Raw genomic sequence first — 19888 nt, 5'->3', positions numbered from 1 at the left:
CAGTTAAACAATGGGGCACACAGCAGGAAAATCACGGGGCACAAGCCAGAAGGCAACAGAACAGCGCTCACAATGCTAGAAGCAGGAGACCACGCCGCTCGGAAGCAGGGGGCGTGGTCGGCCGGCGGCAGGCAGGGACAGTGAGGCAGGCGGGGGGCACACGCAGCAGCTGGTGGCCGTGCGGCGCGGGGGTGTCCTAAAGCTACATCAAGGCATTGTGTGCAAATACATCCAACAGTTCTGGCTGACCACGGCGTTGCTGGCCAGCTACGGTGTCGGGGAGACCTGTAAAACAGTACCTTTGGAGATGCAGGGCGTCAGACGTTGCAGAGAGCTTTGGGGGGAGCGACATTGGTTCCGGGAGTCGGTGCAGGAGTCATCGGGCCTTGAAGTTTCACGCGTTGCAGGTTGAACTCCGTGAGTTTGATGTTGCGTTGTGAGCGGAGTGGTGCGACGTGTGGTGCCCTCAAGTCGCAGTGCAGGCAGCGGCTCGGTTATGGTCATTCAGCGCCATCATGAGACCAGGGCTGTGGTGGGGAGCAGGGGGGTGCTCGTTGCGGTGCTGACAAGTCATGGAGCAAGCAATGGCGTCGGCGGTACACCCAAGTCTGTGGTGCGGGACGGGGCAATGCAGGGTGCGGGGGTGCGGTGCAGGCAGCAGCTTTTTGACGATCTGGAGTTGATATCGCTGGCGTTGGTGGGCCAAGGCTGCAGTGTGGGACAGGAAGGTGCGTTGAGTAACCTATAAGCATTGCCCCCAAATCACGGTGTAGGCAAACGCGTTGATGTCCGCTTGGAGTGGTGTTGTCGGTGAGACCAGGACTGCGGTGCGAAGCAGGATGGTGCTTCAGATTCTCCACGAGCAATGTCTACAGGTCCAGGCAGCAGTGTTGGTGACGGTGTTGTGGCATCGTCGGGGATAACCAGGCTGCGGTGTGAAGTGAGGCAGTGCGAAGTGCGGTGCCCACAGGTCACAGTGAAAGCAGCAACTCGGTGGTGGCAGTGGATGGCGTTGTCGTTGAGACCAGGTTTGAGGTGCAAAGTGCTGCTGTGCCCTCTGCTGTTCCTTCAGGTCACGGAGCCTGCAGCGGTGTTCTTGATGCCGCCATGGTTCCCTTTTCCTCTGTGGCAGCTGGAAAATCCAGTTCCAGAAGCTGGTACCCAGAAGATGTTAAAGTCTTTGATTTCCCTGAGACTTCCAACAGAAAACAAGCTCTACATCAAGCCTTTGGAGAATCTTAGAATGCAGAAGGAATAGTCCAGTCCTTTCCCTGCCCAGAAGCAGCAACTGCAGGCCAACCCAGCAAAGCATGCAGCAAAGTGGTAGCCTTTCCTCACAGCTCTTCTTCCTGGCAGGTTCCTTAGTCCAGCAGTAATCTAAAGTTCTGTGGTCTGGGCCCCAATATTTATACCACATTTCCCTTTGAAGTTGTCACAAAAAAAGCTCAACTGGCATACATAATCCAGGTTTCCCTATCGGTCGGCGCATTCAGTGCGGTTTGGCGAGACAGAACACCCGTAGAGGTGTTTTCTTACGAATACGAAGAATAAAATAATCATTGCCTGATACGACTGCTACACGTGACCTTATAGAACGGTGGAAGAATACACCGCCTAAAGGCAATCGCAACCTCCGCACTACATACTGTTTGACTTCTGACGCGGATTTTACGATGTTCAACTAAACAAGATGGTCATAGCCCCTATTAAGGCGAGGTGTTCAGACCTAGTATGCTAGTATGCAACCACCCGCCTCTGGAAACCAGTGAAGTGTGCAATCCTGCCCAGATTTATGGCCTTGAATATTGCATGAGATATCTTGGAGATTTACCCATACAGCATTGAAAAAATAGAAGTGTTGCTGTGATCGTTGAAAAAGATAAAGTTGTGCTGCTTATATCTAACTTAGTGCCAACTATTTTCTTGTTATTTTTGTATGTGCGAATGACAGTCACCTTATGAAGGCTGAATGCCGAAACGCGCGTAGTCAAAATCACCACTTTGCCTACCTCAAAAGATAATTGACTGATTTAATGTGATGTGTCTATATGTTTTTTATGTTATGTATATATATATGTTGTCCTATGCATGATCTTTGAATCAAAATGATAAGTCAAAAAACCAAAAAAAGATAAATGATAAAATGGTTATGATAAAACACAATATCAGTATCAAATAATAAATAAAAAATGGTTTTCATATACAAAGAATCTTGATTTTATATATGTGATTTATGGTCGCAAATTTGTTTTTGATTTATGTGTAGAGGAGAGAGCGGGCAGTTAACAATTGAGGGTTTGCTTAATTTCTGAATTTTTTCCATGATATCAGGCCAGGCTCGCTCCAGGGGGTGGAGACAGCATTGTAGAAGACAGACATAGTCCATTCAGGTGCAAGCAACAACTCCTCCCACTACTCTAAATGCAGCCCGGTCTATTCAGCCTGGCTATGAGTCGCCCAGTAAAGTCAGGACACACCTCAACCACCCCCTTATGTTTGTCTAGTGTGAATGCAAAAAACAGACCCTGTCGGTCTAAAACCCAGAGAGTGAATACACAACGGGCAGAGGCACATAGATGGTTAGACAAGAAAATATCCACTTTCTAAAAGTGGTATTTTCAAACACAGAATATAAAAATCATCTTTACTAAAAGATGTATTTTAAAACCCTGAGTTCAGGATGCCAAAACTCAATTTCTCTATTGTGTCCCAATGAAAAGTTAAGCTTGTAAGATGTTACAAAGGAACTCTCACGTCAGCCTATGGGACGGATATCATTGCAGTAGTGAAATACTAAATACGCAGTTTTCATTATCAGGACATGTAAAGCACATCCGTACAAGTCCTACCTTTCAGATTAGACTGCACCCTACCCATAGGGGCACCTTCGGGCTACCTCAAGGGTACCTTACGTGCAAGGAAAGGGAAGGTTTGGGCCTGGCAAGTGGTTGCACTTGCCAGGTCGACATTGCAGTAAAAACTCAAGTGGCAGGTCCGAGACACCTTTGAAAGGCTGCCTGTGTTAGTGGTACAATCTGTGCTGCAGGCCCACTGGCAGCATTTGATTTACAGGCCCTAGGCACACACAGTGCACTGTACTAGGGACTTAGTAGTAAATTAAATAAGCCAATCATCGAAACACCAATCCATGAACACAATTTACATTGAGAGCATGTGCAATTTAGCACTGAATACCAGTGATAAAATGCCCACAGTCCTAAAACCAACAAAAACGAGGTCAAAGACAGGAAACCAAAAAGCAGAATGTTTCCTAATCCAGTCTGGTGCCTGTTATGTTCAAAAGATGAAGTATCTGAATGTCAGTACTATCTATCAGAAAGATTGTTACGGAAGTTAGGTTACCTTTTATTTGTGCACTCCTACAGTTTAACTCCTTTGTTTAAAAGTGATCTAAATAGTCACTTGCTACTACTGGCCTTTTCTCGATACATTTAATCTAGGAAATGCTCCTATAGTATGTTTTCACCCTGGAAAAAAGTATATAACTCTTCAAGTTTGTAGGAGTTTTTACTTCATTTTTCTTAATTCTTTTTTTATGATTTTGTCCCACATTAGCTGAAAGTTACTCAACATGATCTTTACAAGTTTTTGCAGAAGACGAAGAAATCCTACTGGAAAGATGTGTCTTGTGGTAAGTATGTAAACTTTATACATTGATCTACTAAGTGTTCACTGAAGAAACGCATAGGTCATAAACTGTTGGTGTACCATGCAGTGTTTCTAATGCCTTTAACTTTACTGATTAAATCGTGCCTCATTTATTACAGCAAAAATCCCAGAGTAGTGCCAGAGTAGTGCAAGACGTAACAGTTTTGCTTTTTGTATCCTCTTTTTTTCTCACATTTATGCTGCACACTACACTGTTGTTTTTCGATATTCTCTGAGTTTGATACTTTGCAGGTTTCTTTGGACATTCTGAACACGATTCAGTCTGTCAAAGCCCCCTGACTGATAACTCTCCACATGTTTGAGTACATCATCTAGCTGCTCCTCCAGTGTACTATTCCACGCCCCGACCTGATACATTCAAGGCAGCATTTTACAGTTAGTAAGTGGAAGAGTTTAGAAAAATCGGGTAGATGGATATCCCCATTGACATACATTGAAACAGGCAATTTTAGGCAGGAAACAGGTCAAATAAAATGATTTTTGCTTCAGAAATTGGAATTCTCCCACTCAAATTTGGTCTGTTGGCATGTATGCGGGTGTCTTATGCAAATGTTGATAAACTCAACATATCTTGTATTTGGAAACATTAAATGTCCAAAGTTGATGCAGAGCCCCAAACCGTTCAGTTAGACTAGCAGAATTGTTGCCCGCCACTGGAATTTCCTGTTTTACTATGTTACTTTATTGAGTATTTGCATAAATGAGCATATCCCAAATTCTTGGCCAGGGTGGGAGAATTTGGAGGGTGTGAGAAGGGTTTTAAACTGTCCTCTGGAATGAGTGAGTGCATGTGATGTGATTTTGAATTATGCAAATTATTACAACAGTTGGTGTTCCCTAGGTCTGTGGGTTTTACCACTTTCAAATCTAACCCATCGGAAAGGCAAATAAAACTAGACATAGTGGTGCTTTAGATTCTTCTATTCTCAGGTATTGTGTTTCTGGCATAGGTGCGGTTAGTTTCCACATATTGTTCCATACTACTTTTATTCTGGATTTACATGCCCTGTTTCTAGGGTTTTAATCCAAATCTAGTGCTTTAGTGTTTGTGAAGTTGAAACATGCTTTCTTTCTAATAAAATCCTTTTGTCAATGGTTCTCGTGATTCCGTGCCTAAATTTTCTCTGATTTAATGATTTCTATACCAGGTTTCAGGGCTACTTCTTTGATGTTCTTTTTTTCCTCCCTTTTTAGTAGTATTAATCTTGGGTATTACCCCCTTTCGATACAGTGTCTGTAGTAGAATATTATGCACACGTCCTTCCGAGGAGAGTGACTGCTGTGCTTCATGGTCCCTGCAAGGGAGAGGTAGCAGTTGTCATTTTCTCTTCCACATCTGTTTTGCCACATAGAAGGGAAGGCAGAACAGATGTGGAAGATGAAATTATATAATAGTTATTATAACCACTGCAGTTATAGCATGGAAGATAGCAAAGTTGTAGGTATGGTGTGTGAATGGCTGAGATTGAAATGGAGGCAGTCCAGAAGTCTGCAATGTGCAGACAGAGCAAGCGTGAGCTCAGAAGTTGTGGCAAATGTAAGAAGGAGAGAGGAAAACTAAAACAGTGAGGATAAAGTGGTGCATGAGTATAGGAAATGGGAAAACGGGAAGAGGCAAGAAGAGTTAAAGAAGCTGGAGAAGCGGATGTGAAAAGAGTTTCAGAGGAAAGTGTGGGGAGGGTGAGAGAGGGTTGTGGGGCATAGAAGAGCAAACGGGGGAAGAAAGGAAAGATGTTGTTCCAGGTAATATTGAAGGGCATGCGATTTAATAAGAGGGTGTGGCATGCCCCCGATGGGTAATGGGTGTGTGTGATTGTGCGCAAGTGCATGCAAAAGGAATTTTATAGTATGGGTGCGTAACATGGCCTGTAATGGGACAGCGGGGTACATAGTAAAACTCTTAAGTGATAGGGAGTAAAGAACGGTTGGGTTGCAATTAGATTAGTGGTTCCCAAAATCTTTAGAACCACAACCCAACTTTTAGAACCACAAACTGTTGTCAACCACCTAGCTTCAATGGACTTGAGGCATGAGCAATTCATTTTGGGAAACGTGACAGCCTTGACTGTGCCAGTCCATATCTGAGTATTGGCAAAATATTGATCTGCCCGTAAGAGTGGCAGATGTTAACTTCACAGGAATCTGGAGCTGGAACACTTTTCAGCATGGAGCGCAGGCATGTGGTATCCGTTTACAGAAACCGCAAGGCTTCTAAAAAGTTTTGGTGTTGATACCAGTGGTTTTACGGCTGAAACGTGTTGTGGCAGATATATAGCAGTTTTGGATTGTCTGAGCCTCTTTTGATTATTTATCATTACAGAGCAAGCTGGCTCCGTGTGGCCAATGCCCCCTTCAGTTAGGTGCACAGCGGTACTGAGCTACACAGGATTTTCATTTATAAAACCAAGTGGCTGTCCCCACTGGGAAGTTATAGTTAGGACTAGGTTTCCATTAGGAAAGAATTTTTTGTTTTACTTCTAACTTTGGCGCTTTGAAACAAGCAAAAATGTAACCACCTTTCTTCTTCCTGGAATGTCTTGTTGCTGGGGCCGAGAAAAAAGGGATCCAAAAACATGTTCGTCCCCCGCCCCCCCCTCACAGTGCAATTTTGCATGGGAAAATTAAACTGCGATACTTGCAAAAAAAAGCAGAATTAAACCACGTTTGGCAGAAAGTTGCATCTTGCTCTAGAAAGCATGCCTTTGTTATTTGTTGTAATTCCATGTAAGTAAGTAAGTAACCTTATTGCTTGATTAACCGCATCAATGCGGCGGCTTTTCCCGCTGTACGCGGCAATTTTGAAATTACCGCGTTACATGACGAGCTCACCTCGTCATGAGCGCGCGGCAGGTTACGCTCATGACGAGCTGAGCTCGTCATCAGCCCCGAAGGGGTTAATTAAAATCTTAGCAGTCCATACAGCTATAAAAAACACATATATAACATAATTTCATATTTCCTTAAAAACAGAGTTACTATGTTCTAATTGGTTAAAAATACATGTGTTACAATGATAGTGAACTTCGTAATTCAGGCGAAAACTGTGTGCAAGTCCCAGACTTAGGACATTGCCTGTGTTCATAGGTTTGATGGTAGATTGTTAAGTCGTGGCCCGCTAGTCTTAGTCTTAGCGTGATGGGAGTCAGGAGCAGACACCAGGCAGAAGGACTTGGGCGTGGTGTTTGGGCTCAGGCTTCTGCGCCTAGTTTTGTTTGTGCTTCTTTCATAAAACGAACAAAACTGCAAACTAGTCTAACATTGGCCCCATCAAAGTACGCCTTCACGGCCTGTCTGCAGGACCGGATCTGCATTTCATTCATGTGTGGCTTTAACAACTTTCTCCTCTCCTGGTCTAGAGACTTGCAGATACACAGAAGATGCACCATGTCTTCTTTGGTTTCTCAAAGGATGTGGGCTTGTGCACAGCCTGAGATTCCTACTTTTATCCCAAAAATGTTTTAAAAAAATAGATGAGTTCTTATAGTTCCGGGTGCTCCTGGGTGACGTCTGAGTCACAAAAAACGTCTGACAAATACTGTTAATGTTGTGCTTCTGATAGGAGTATCAGTTGCATCCCCTGGGGCACACCTCCCTCTCCTAGATTTGTTGGTCCAGGATTCCTTAATCGATTTGATATCCACAATAGTCGTTTATCAATTTTCCAAGGTTTCTTTATTTTTATTTTTCAATTCAATGCATTTCTTAATTGGTTTTTTGAAATTTAGTTCATTTCATTTTCATAGGTTAACATCATAATTTCTTTTCCAATGCATTTCGGGCATTATATTGCCCTTCATCAGGGAAAATATGCTACAAAGATGAAAAAACGATATATTCACCATATAGTCACATTTATAAATTCACATTTATACATTTTCTGCAAAACAGTTTCCGCATAATATTAACTTGTGGTGTAAATAACACATGCAATTTGTAATAATATTGTGACTTGTCATAATCATGTGTACGGTGTATCAGTGAATGGTCCGGTGAACAATAAGTGAGGTGACATGGCCCGAGTGTTATCAACTTGGTTACTCACATGTCCAAGTGGTTGTATCTGCCGCGTGTAATTTGTCGCAGTTACTCGTAGTCTGAGTGAAAAAGGGAATCGTTTAGTCTAACGAACTCTACTTGTCGGTTCTATTACCACTGTAGGTGGCGTCTGGTAAACTTACTTGGGAGACGCTCTGCGCCCTCTTCTCAATGTTCCGTGCTCTGGCGTTCAAAAATGTGTGTTGGTAAACGGAGCGCGTAAGGCGCTCTCCTATTGGTCAATGTTCCGATCATGTGATCGTGAACATTAATGATATACTATGGAAGTAGAAACGTGAAAATGATAAGAAAACTGACTGTGGCCATAGTCATGTTATACATACTACGAGAATGTAAAAGATGTATACTATAAAAACTGTATATTGTAAAAATACAATCTACGAAGAATATCATTGTGCCCTCCGATGTGGGGTAGGTTAGAGAAATATTAAGCATCGGGGAAAATCTTCCTAGTTTTAGAACCGTGTAAGGGACCGTGTCGAATGGTGAGAGATGTCACGATAGTCAAAGTGTTTTGGTATAGCTATTTATGAGCCAATATCGTCGGTATCGAACCAAAGAAAAGCAAAATGTTCCAATTATATTCATTAGATCATATCCAACAAGTAAAAAATAACAGATTTATCATCATTACAGGTGATCATAAGTAACACGCAAATTTAATGCGTTCATTCAGCCCATGCGGTTTGCTCGAGTTCAATAAGTAAATCCAATGGTTCTCCCTTTGGAGAAAAGTCTGTTGTTGTCTGTTCCTTCTTTTTTAGGTCTCGCCTGTCGATGCGCATGCGCATCGAGCAAGCGAGACTATGGGGGCTTATCCACTCTTTGTCCAACTTGCAAGGAATCGTGGCGATTCCTTGCAGTGCCCGTGACTTTTAAGCTCAATGCGCATGCGCATTGAGCTTAAAAGCGCGTGCACATGCCCCCAGCCGCCTGCCTTGCCTACTCTCCCAGCTGGTGCCGCTCCACCCCCTGCGGCATCAAAGGCTTTCACGGCCGGCCGGCCATGCTTTCAGTTTCACGACCGGCCGGCCGTGTGAAGTGCATTTCAAAGCCCGCTCTCCCTGCTCCGCCCCCTGCTCCGGCCGAGACGCATTTCTCCTCCCTCCTCCCCCCTCCTGGGTCAGGTTACCCTGCTTGCCTCCTCTACTCTCCTCCTCCTACTCTCCTCCCCGTCTGTTCCCGCACTCCTCCCACACCCCCGCTCCGCCCCCTCCCCTGCCTGCCATGTCGCGTTCAAAACTTTTACTCCATGCATAATCACGTAATAGTGTAAGAATTACAGAAACAGCTGGCCTGTCACAAGCAGAAAATCTATTTGCGTTTCAGGACTTTGAGCACACGTTTTGCTGGGCGATTTCTTTGAATTTGCATTTTTGTATAGTCTCTTATTGCCGTCCTTCGGGGTACATTATCAGATCTTACTACCTGCTACAAAAGTAAAGAAGCAAACAAAACATGCACTGGAGAGGCTAGAAAAACAAGTACCGACTCAATGACCTCTCCACTTAATAACGTAACCCGAAATGCAATAAAGTGTTTTATATCTTCACCAGACTTGCTTAAAGGACCTCAAGCTCACGCACAAGCAGGCTTTCTAATTGGAAGGGAGATTCCCTCCATTTAGACCAATAAAGTGTTCTGTCTCAATTTGTGTTTACTTTCTCCATCAAACGGCAAATCTTCAGGGTATGGTGGCCATGCGAGAAGCTGCCATTCCTCTCGACCGGAAACGCTCTCTTCTGAAATGGCCGCCCCGTTACCCTACCCTGGGGAAGCGTTAGTCCTCTGTCTACTTCTTACGCATCTGCAAAAACTACGAGGCAAGGTACGTCAGAACGCTCTTCGACTCTTGCGTTACAGTGGGTGTTTTGTACAATTAGCGAGGATTAAGGGGTTAAAGGCTGTATTTAAGATCCTTCAGCGCGCCATATTTTAAACTATTGTTTGCATTGTTTTATTTAGCAATGGCAGCGGCTTCTGTTGCCCCGAGGGTGCCGCTCAGGACAACAACGATACTGGATATAAATGAAGCGAAATCTGCCTGCCTTCGATTTGGTTGCTACTCATCTCAAGCGCATTTTTTCTAAAACTTCCTTTAGGAGTTCGGCATCAGTTTTGTCAGCCTTGAGCTCCTGACACATAGAACGGAACAGCCAATCCGCGTTCGTCCAAGGGCATGAAGTGTAGACCGAGCTGTCACGCTATAGACCCCACGCCTCAGGATGGAGATGTCAGTAATGTTTAGATCATACTTTCGCCTGTCAATTTGAGGCGGCGCTCTGGATCGTTTCATACGAAAAAATGAAGCAGGGTTTTCCGCCAAGGCTATTCCACTAACCCTTGTATGGTCCTGACTACACTTATAGAAACATATACATTGGTCTGGCCCAGTCCTACCAAACTGTGACTTTGGACATATATTAGGGTGTTATCAGGGTCAATAGTACTTACTATCGACAGTGGTTGTAATTTAAACAGTCTATAAGCAGTCCTCTGAAGTCATTAGATGTAGCTCACTCACCCTCACCCTCTCACCCTCACTCACCCTCACTCACCCTCAACCCCTCACCCTCACTCACCCTCACCCTCACTCACCCTCACCCTCACTCACGCTCACGCTCAACCCCTCACCCTCACTCACCCTCAACCCCTCACCCTCAACCCCTCACCCTCAATCCCTCACCCTCACTCACCCACACTCACCCACACTCACCCACACTCACCCACACTCACCCACACTCACCCACACTCACCCTCACTCACCCTCACTCACCCTCACTCACCTTCACCCACCCTCACTCACCTTCACCCACCCTCACTCACCTTCACCCACCCTCACTCACCTTCACCCACCCTCACTCACCTTCACCCACCCTCACTCACCCTCACTCACCCTCAACCCCTCACCCTCACTCACCCTCAACCCCTCACCCTCACTCACCCTCAACCCCTCACCCTCACTCACCCTCAACCCCTCACCCTCACTCACCCCCACTCACCCTCAACCCCTCACCCTCAACCCCTCACCCTCACTCACCCTCACTTACCCTCAACCCCTCACCCTCACTCACCCTCAACCCCTCACCCTCAATCCCTCACCCTCACTCACCCTCACTCACCCTCACTCACCCACACTCACCCACACTCACCCACACTCACCCACACTCACCCACACTCACCCTCACTCACCCTCACTCACACTCACACTCACCCACCCTCACTCACCCGCACCCACCTTCACCCTCACTCACCCTCACCCTCACTCACCCTCACCCTCACTCACCCTCACTCACCCTCACCCTCACTCACCCTCAACCCCTCACCCTCACTCACCCTCAACCCCTCACCCACCCTCAACCCCTCACCCTCACTCACCCTCAACCCCTCACTCACCCTCACTCTCACTCAACCCCTCACCCCCTCACCCTCACCCTCACTCACCCTCAACCCCTCACCCTCTCACCCCCTCACCCTCCCTCACTCACTCACCCTCACTCACCCTCAACCCCTCACCCTCACTCACCCTCAACCCCTCACCCTCACTCACCCTCAACCCCTCACCCTCAATCCCTCACCCTCACTCACCCTCACCCTCACTCACCCACACTCACCCACACTCACCCACACTCACCCACACTCACCCACACTCACCCTCACTCACACTCACCCACCCTCACTCACCCTCACCCACCCTCACCCACCCTCACTCACCCTCACTCACCCTCACTCACCCTCACTCACCCTCACCCTCACTCACCCTCACTCACCCTCAACCCCTCACCCTCACTCACCCTCAACCCCTCACCCACCCTCAACCCCTCACCCTCACTCACCCTCAACCCCTCACTCACCCTCACTCTCACTCAACCCCTCACCCCCTCACCCTCACCCTCACTCACCCTCAACCCCTCACCCTCACTCACCCCCACTCACCCTCAACCCCTCACCCTCAACCCCTCACCCTCACTCACCCTCACTCACCCTCAACCCCTCACCCTCACTCACCCTCAACCCCTCACCCTCACTCACCCTCAACCCCTCACCCTCAATCCCTCACCCTCACTCACCCTCACCCTCACTCACCCTCACTCACCCTCACTCACCCACACTCACTCACCCTCACTCACTCACCCTCACTCACTCACCCTCACTCACTCACTCACCCTCACTCACCCTCACTCACTCACCCTCACTCACCCTCACTCACCCTCACCCTCACTCACCCTCACCCTCACTCACCGCAACCACAGCATCTTCACTAAATATATTTAATAAACTTTAAGCTATTGGCAATATAAAATAAAATCCATTTTATTTACGTATTAATTATTAATTGTTTTTTAAAGCCATTGATTTTTTTAATATCAATACATATAAGTCACATATAAGTCCCGTTAATACAAAACATGTTGCTTTACAAATGCTAGAGGTGTCACATTTACAAAAATTATAACTATTGGCTTTGTAAAGAAGAAAGCTATTAATTTAGCTATTTAGAAAAAACAACACATAAATAAAAAACAAAAAAATAAATAACACCTATAGCTCAAACTTTCCTACTGCGAGACCTATTGCATTTCCAATGCAATAGGTCTCGGAGAATTTGAGTTAGAGCTTTTAGAAATGTTTATGGCTTTTTTTTTTTAATTCTTTAGCATTGGCTACAGGAAACAAAAATGCTAAAGATTTACAAAAAAAACCCATAAACAATTCTAAAAGCACTAACTCTAATGCTGCGAGACCTATTGCATTTCTAATGCTTGTTTATAATGGTTTCCAAAATGAGAAATTGAAGTTGAGATACACTGTGGTGTTGTTCAGTAAAATGCTGTGCCACTGTTGATTTCTGATTGTGTGTTCTGATGTTTGATTTATGTTCATTTATTCTCTTTTTTATTTTTCTCTCAGTCTTTCCTACATATGCCTTGCCACAAGGGCATTTCAGCATGTAAATAAAGTTTGATGTGTCACAAGTGGCATTTACTTTCAATTTTATTTGGTGTCCTTTCATTGGATGTGTTATGATTTGACCTTTAATGATATTGTTGCAATTTGCACAATTTAGACAAGGTTTCGTGCCTTTGAATATTCCGCAAATTTCCGTCTTCGGTTTTAGTAATTCTCCCAGGTTTCTGCCTCTGGTGAAAGCAAACATTGGTGGGTTATCAAATATGGTGTTGAAGTCTGGTTCTGCTTTTAAAATATCCCAATGTTTTCTTATGATTTTTTTTAATTTCATGCTCGACGTGGAGTATTTAGACACTATGGTCGGTCTAGCTTCCTGCGATCTTGTTTTTGATTTAAGGTCAGTTCTGCTCATGTTGTTCACCTTCTGTCTGGCTTTCTTGATTATGTCATTAGGATATCCTCTGTTGGCAAATCTCTTGCCCATTTCTTCTAATCTTGTTTGTGGTTTCCGAATCTGAAGTGATTCTTTTAACTCGCATCATCTGAGATAGTGGAAGATGCTCTTTCAATGCTGCTTGGTGAAAACTGCTGTAGTGTAGAGTATTATTTCGATCAGTTTTCTTGCGATATATGTCAGTTGCGATCCCTTCTGAAGTTAACGTTACACATACGTCAAGAAATGTAACCGTTTTGTCAGAGATTTCCCATGTCAGCTGTATTCTTTCATCTGCCTTATTCAGGTTGGTAAGTGTTTCCTCTAATTTTGCTCTGGTGTTGGTCCATATTAGGAAAATATTGTCTATGTATCTTACCATCATTTTTAGATTCAGTGTCCAGTCGGGGTTGTTTAGAATGTTGTTCTCCTCGTAGGATTTCATAAATATATTAGCATAGACTGGGGCTGCGCTGTTTCCCATCGACGTTCTTTGGTTTCTCCACAAAATCTGCAGAGGGTGGTTGGAGATAAACGTTTCCAGGGAGGCATGTGTGTTTAGAACAGGTAAAATCCCCATCCTCAATGCCAGGAAGCTTTCCTTCAGCGTTCTGGAAAAGCTGGTTCCTGGGTACGGTTGTGGTGAGCATTTTGAATAGCTTTGAATCACGAACCAGCTGTGGGCCCTCTTATTTAAGTCTGCTTGATCTTTTTCAGTGGAGACGAGCTTTATCGACTTGTTAACCAGATCTTTGAGGTTGTTAAACGGAAGGCCGGACTCCCAGATGTTCTCAAGCGCTAACACGCTGATCCCTGATTGAAGATAAGCCATGGCGGGGGAGTTGTTTTTCCTTGAGATTTCTTTCCATAGGAATAAGTTCAGCGATCCAGCAGCGGCGCTCTTTATTTTATACCAGCTTTTTACATACGTGCCCTTCCGGCCTATTGCCTGGTTCGATAATCCGAATTCGAGCCTTAGTTGCGCTGGGGAGGTATATTTTGGAAGCTTAAATATTATTCTTAGTGCTTTAGAGACCGTTTTGTTCAGGGTTGTTTCGTCCTTCCCTCGCATGGCCTCACTGCCATAGGTTATCGTTGGTAATAGCTTCACTCTGAGCACTTCGAGCAGCGGAGCAGGTTTGGTCCAGTTATTTTGTTTTTAAGGTGATTGCTAGGAGGGTCCCTCGCCTTTTAATTGCCCCGTTTTGTTGGTCGTACGACCCCTTATTGTCAAAAATTATTCCTCGATATTTGTACTCTTTGACCACTTCGAATTCACTCTCACCCAGCTGCCATTTTGGTCGTTTTTTTTGTGCTGCGCTGGTTTAGCACCATCATTTTTGACTTTTCTAGGTTTATTTCTAACCCGTTGTTTGTGGCAAAGTTGTTTGTAGTGTGAAGTAAGTGCTGTAAACCAACTTGGGTTTGGCTGATTAATATCAGGTCATCAGCATACAGTAAATTTGAAAGGGGGAAGCCGCACAGATTTGGTGCATGATGATTGCAGTTGTCTAGTTCAGTTGAGAGATCAGCAACAAAGAGGTTAAATAGGCTTGGAGCAAGGACGCAGCCCTGCTTTAAACCTCTAGTCGTTGGAATCCGCCTGGACACGATCGTGCCGCTCCCCAGTTTTATTTGAACCCATGTCTCAGTGTGTAATAAAATGAGTTGATTCAGGAGAGCGGAAGGGATTTCTCATCGAGCTAGCTTTGACCATAGTTTTCCTCTGTCTATGCTGTCAAAAGCGGCTTTGTAGTCAATGAAGCAGACAAATAAAGATTTTCTTGTTGCTTTTATGGAATCAGCTAAGAGCGAGAGGGCCAGAATATTTGTGGTTGTTCCCAAGTTTTCCTGGAACCCTGTTTGGTTGATTGGGATTAATGATTTTTCCCTAACCCAATCCTGTAGTTCGGCCAGTATAAGGCATGCGTAGTGTTTGGCCCCAATGTCAATCAGGGCAATAAGCCTGTCATTTTTGGGATCGCTCTTACAGCCTTTTTGTATAGATAGGGGAAGAATTGAGCCTTTCCATGACTCTGGGATTGTTCCTGTGTCAGCGATGTTGTCAAAGAGTGGTAATAATGCGCTGGACCAGTATTTTGTGTTTTGTTTATATAATATTGATGGCAAGCCGTTGGGCCCGGGTGCTCCCTCTCGGTGGCTTTGCTTAATTCTGCTCACGATCATGGTGATCCATTCGCTAGGAGGGGACGGGATGATTGGACGGCGGGATATTCTGCTGTTTTTTGCAGATTGCTATGCAGATCTGCGTTAAAATAAGTTTGCAAATGTTTTGTCCAGACGTCCTCTGTAATGTATGAATTAATCCCAGGTGCCAGTGGATTTTCAATGCTCTTCACCGTTTGCCAGAATCTTGCGCTGTTATTCATTTTAGCGTTGTACAGTAATTTAGCCCAAAGTGATTCCGTGTTGTCCTTTTTTGCGCACCAAATAATTTTCTTTTTCCTCGTCCGAAGCTTTCATAGTGCGTCTACAGTTCCTCCAATCGTGTTGTTTTTGCGGAGGGAGTGGATTGCTCAGTTTATATTGCCCCTTATTTGTCTTAGTTCGGCGTGCTGACTCGATGAGAGATGGATGCGCTGGCTTTTTTCCGCCATGGCGCTATGTAGTTTTTGAGAAATGTAAGGTTCAAATTGTGTGTATATATGATACGGCAGAGGATCTGCTGATCCAACAGATCAAAAGGGTAAGATTTGATTGCTTGCCAACCAATCAACAAAGATATGGCAGCACCCATTGTAGGACTACAGAACTCAGTCCCCGGTCTTGTAAAAAGATGAAAAAAAGCGTATAGGGGCAGACTCTTCTCCCCTATACCTGGTGGGTGCTTTCTCTCTCTCTCTTTTTTGCTGAGCAAGTCTGTGGGACCCACCTTTTATTTATTTTTTTATAACCAATTTCATTGATTTTATGAGAGACCAACAAGAGAGAAACAATACCAGCTGTTTGTAGAGTAAGTCGCACAAGTAAGCACCGTAAGTGCTGTGTTAGAAAGTGTTTTTCAGCTCTGGAACCGTCCATCCCCTCTGAGATACCCAGAAGAACATTCATGGGGATGAGGGGAACTTCCCAGCCCATAACCTCAGTGAGTTCCCCTGTTACTGACTCCCAGTAGAGTGTGATTGCGGGAGCAGAGCCATACCATGTGATAAAAGTCAGCTTGGGGGTGGGTGCAGCGGGGACACGATGCGTCGGGTTGGGGTCCAGCGCAATGTAGACGCAGCGGAGTAAGATAAGCAGTGTGAAGGTAGTATATCTGAACTAGAATAAGCCTTGCTGAAGCTGTGAATGCTTTGGGAGCCATCAAAGCGTCCCTCCAATCAGCCTCGTCCAGGGACCCGAGCCAACCCTCCCATTTGTCTCCGAGTTGTGATAGTGTGTATGGGGTGTTGTTGGTGAGGGAGCGATCGATACGGGAGATCCCTCCCATCCCTAGGTTACCGGTCATGGTCTAGGCTTCGGGCGGGCTATAATCGGGTAGGGAGGTGCCCTCTGAGATGTGAGAGTGAAGGGCATGGCGTATCTGCAGGTACCGGTTGAATTGGGAAGCGTGGAGGGAGTAGTGAGTCTGTAAATGTTGGAAAGTGCGTTTGTGACTCCCACCCCAGACATCCCCCAGTAGCGAAATGCCAAAGAGATCCCATGATCTAAAACCAGAGAGATTGGCCACCCCTCCTAGCTGTGTGCCGCACCACAGTGGGGTATGTTGAGTCAATTTATCCGACCAGTGGGTGTGACGCAGAGAAGCCCGCCAGGCCAAAAGCACCCTGCGCGTGACCTCCGGTAAAGTTTGGTTAATGGTGCACCCATACAGCATCCCTTGAATGTTAGCCAAACCCAGGGTGTGGAGCTCCAAGTGCTATGCCAGGTCAGGCCAGCCACCATAAAACCAGTCATGCATGGTGAGGAGCAGAGTCGCTAAATAGTAATGCTGTCTAGCTCCGGGAACCACTACTTTGATAAGGAGAGGTGTGTGTTCTGAAGCATATAAAGGAATCTGGGCAGGATCATCATTTTAAATAGAGCTATTCTGCCCATAGAGTTCAGTGGCAGAGTTTGCCACTTGAGGAGGTCAGCTCGAGCCTTTTTCACTAATGGGGTGACGTTGAGTGACCAAGCGAGATCGGGGAGGAAGGCGACCTAGATTCCCAGATACTTGAAAGACTGTCGCCGAAGGGGTATCAACAACTGCCAATCAAAGCACTCTCTTGAAAGGTGAAGGGGGACCAGGACGGACTTGCCGAGTTTAATCGGAGGCCGGAGGTTTGTTCAAAAGACTCCAGGCCCGGAGGCAACGGGGACCTGACCAAGCTAGATCTGCTAGGAATACCAGAACATCGTCAGCATAGAGGGCAGTCTTATCTTTCTCTACACCTGGCCATCACCATCCCGTTAGGAGCTGGTCAGAACGGACAAGGCAGGCAAAGGGCTCCATTGCCAGCGCGAACAGGAGGGGCGAGAGGGGGCATCCCTGCCTGGTGCCCTTTCCAATGGGAAAAGGGTGCGACTGCACTCCGTTGACTAAGACCTGGGCTCTCGGCTTACAGTAAAACGCCCTAACCAGGCAGCGCAAAGGGGTTCCGAAACCCATTTCCATTAATACTGCCTCCAGGTATCGCCAATCCACAGAGTCAAATGCTTTCTCAAAATCCACGAGAAGGAGAGAGAAGTAGGGGGTCAATTGTTGTCGATTTGCTAGAGCGAGGTGGAAACGCCTGAGGCAGTGCTGGGTTCTCCGGGAGGGCATCAGTCCGCATTGGTCATGGTGGACCAATTTGGCTAGGTAGGGTCGTATGTGGTTGGCTAGGACAGAGGCAAATATTTTGAGCTCTGTGTTAATGAGGGAGATGGGGCTGTAATCAGAGCAATGCTTCGAGGGAGGCTGGGACTTTGTTATCACCACTATGTTTTTTTAATTTTTTTTTTTTTTATTGAAGTTCATAAGGTCATAGTCACAGGAGGAACAAAAACAACCGATGAAGTAAGAGCAAACATAATATCATGAACCACAGACAGAGCGAAAGAACAAAATACATTGGTCCATACTCAATCAAAAAAAGAACGCCAATTTTTTTCAAACTTTCTTGTCCCTCCTACTCTTTGTGCATACAAAAGTTCATTCTTCCTAACTTTCTTCATTTTTTGAAGCCATGCCATAAACACAGGAACCTCAATTGACTGCCATTTCTGAAGTATCAAGGATCTTGCAACAGCCATCATGATATACACCAATTTAACCAACTGGTCTCCAAATTCAAGATCGGAATCATACCCAAACAATATTAATTTAACATTGTAACAAATATTGATCTTATAGTACGTTTGAAGAAAAGAAAAAATATCTTCTCAAAATGATAAAATATTAGGACAGTACACCATTATATGGGACCAGTTGGCAGGGGCAAATTGCTGGCATCTAAAGCAGATGGCAGAAGCATTCGTATACATCTTAGCTATAGCAGCTGGAGTACGGTATAACAACCATTTACTAAAGAATAACATTCTCCGCCAATTCGAGCCTCTCAATACACTGAAATTCAATTTGTTTATGATCTTCCAGGTATTAGGGGACATACAATAGTTTTCCTGATCCTCCCACTTTTTTAGTGCTTTAGAGCTCAGATCCAATTCGATACTTTGTGCTAGGCACCGTTTCCAATCCCCTGGTTTCCTAGTCAACGCTATTGAGAATAGATCATATCATAGCTGAGGGGGGGTACTAATATGCCTAAGATCAATTTGTACCAAAGTTTTATAAATCAAATTATAGGATCCTAATAGCAAAAAAATGTCCCTGCGTTAAACATGACATCTCTCCCTGGTTGAGCCATGATCCCTCTTTTAAAAAATCTGATAATGTATTGAAGCCCGCACGGTACCAATTCAATACAACTTCTGGCTTAATTTTAATCCCTATATAAGCAAAAACATAAAGTAGGGGAGTCGATAAATCAAACTGCTGAAAGGAATATCTTTTGAGCATGGCATCCCGTCTTTTAAAAAACCAATTCATTATCTTGTATCTGACGAGTTTTGGAGATTTAGGAACTTGAAGAGGAGAAGGGATTTGTTCCTCAGAACAAATTTGGTCAAAAAAGTAATTAATGAATAGTTCCGGACCCTGTATTCCGCTTTTAAATCTATTCAAATATTGAGCGAAATATGCATTGTAATAGTCTTTGATATTGGGTAACGAAAGACCACCCTGTTCTGAATCTACATAAAGTGTCCCTATTGCTATGCGAGGTTTTTTTTTTTACCCCATATAAAACCAGAGAACAGAGATTCTATTCTTGAAAAAAACGTACCAGGCAAAAAACAAGGAATGGTTGAGAATAAAAAATTAAAGAGCGGAAGTACTGACATTTTAATCAAGGCCACCCGACCCAAGATAGATAATGGCAACGCATTCCATTTCGCAAACATAGATCGAACCCTCTGAACCAGAGGGTCAAAATTGAGTGAATATAACTCTAGAACTGAGACGGAAAAAAGCACCCCTAAGTACCGCTTAGGTCTTGAGTTAATGCATACGACTAAGTCTGGGTGTAATTCTGGGTCTGAGCCTCCACAGACCAAAATCTCAGTCTTTTTTTTATTAATCCTATACCCACCTAGGGCTTCAAATTCTTCAAAAAATTGTAACATATGGGTCTGGGATTGAATATCTGGTTTAATCAATAACATGATATCGTCCGCGTAAAGTTTGATTTTGGCCATAGAGCTAATCGGGGGGGGGGGGGGCAACATTTACCGCATTACGAATTGCAACAGCAA

At 44.9% G+C, this 19888-nt stretch overlaps 1 protein-coding gene across 3 annotated transcripts in view; it reads left to right on the top strand.

The window, feature by feature from the left end:
* HJURP (Holliday junction recognition protein) overlaps positions 1-19888 on the top strand; it is a 934375-nt gene that overhangs the window by 764245 nt on the left and 150242 nt on the right. For all 3 annotated transcript variants that reach the window (XM_078687703.1, XM_078687705.1, XM_078687704.1), the window contains one exon: positions 3577-3652. In XM_078687703.1, the coding sequence (XP_078543829.1) occupies positions 3577-3652 (76 nt within the window). The remainder of the gene's footprint in view (positions 1-3576; positions 3653-19888) is intronic.

Source organism: Lissotriton helveticus, chromosome 4_1 (assembly GCF_964261635.1).
Source record: "Lissotriton helveticus chromosome 4_1, aLisHel1.1, whole genome shotgun sequence".
NCBI lineage: Eukaryota > Metazoa > Chordata > Amphibia > Caudata > Salamandridae > Lissotriton > Lissotriton helveticus.
Note: the sequence above shows the minus strand (reverse complement) of the source record. Positions and strands in the feature narration are given on the sequence as shown.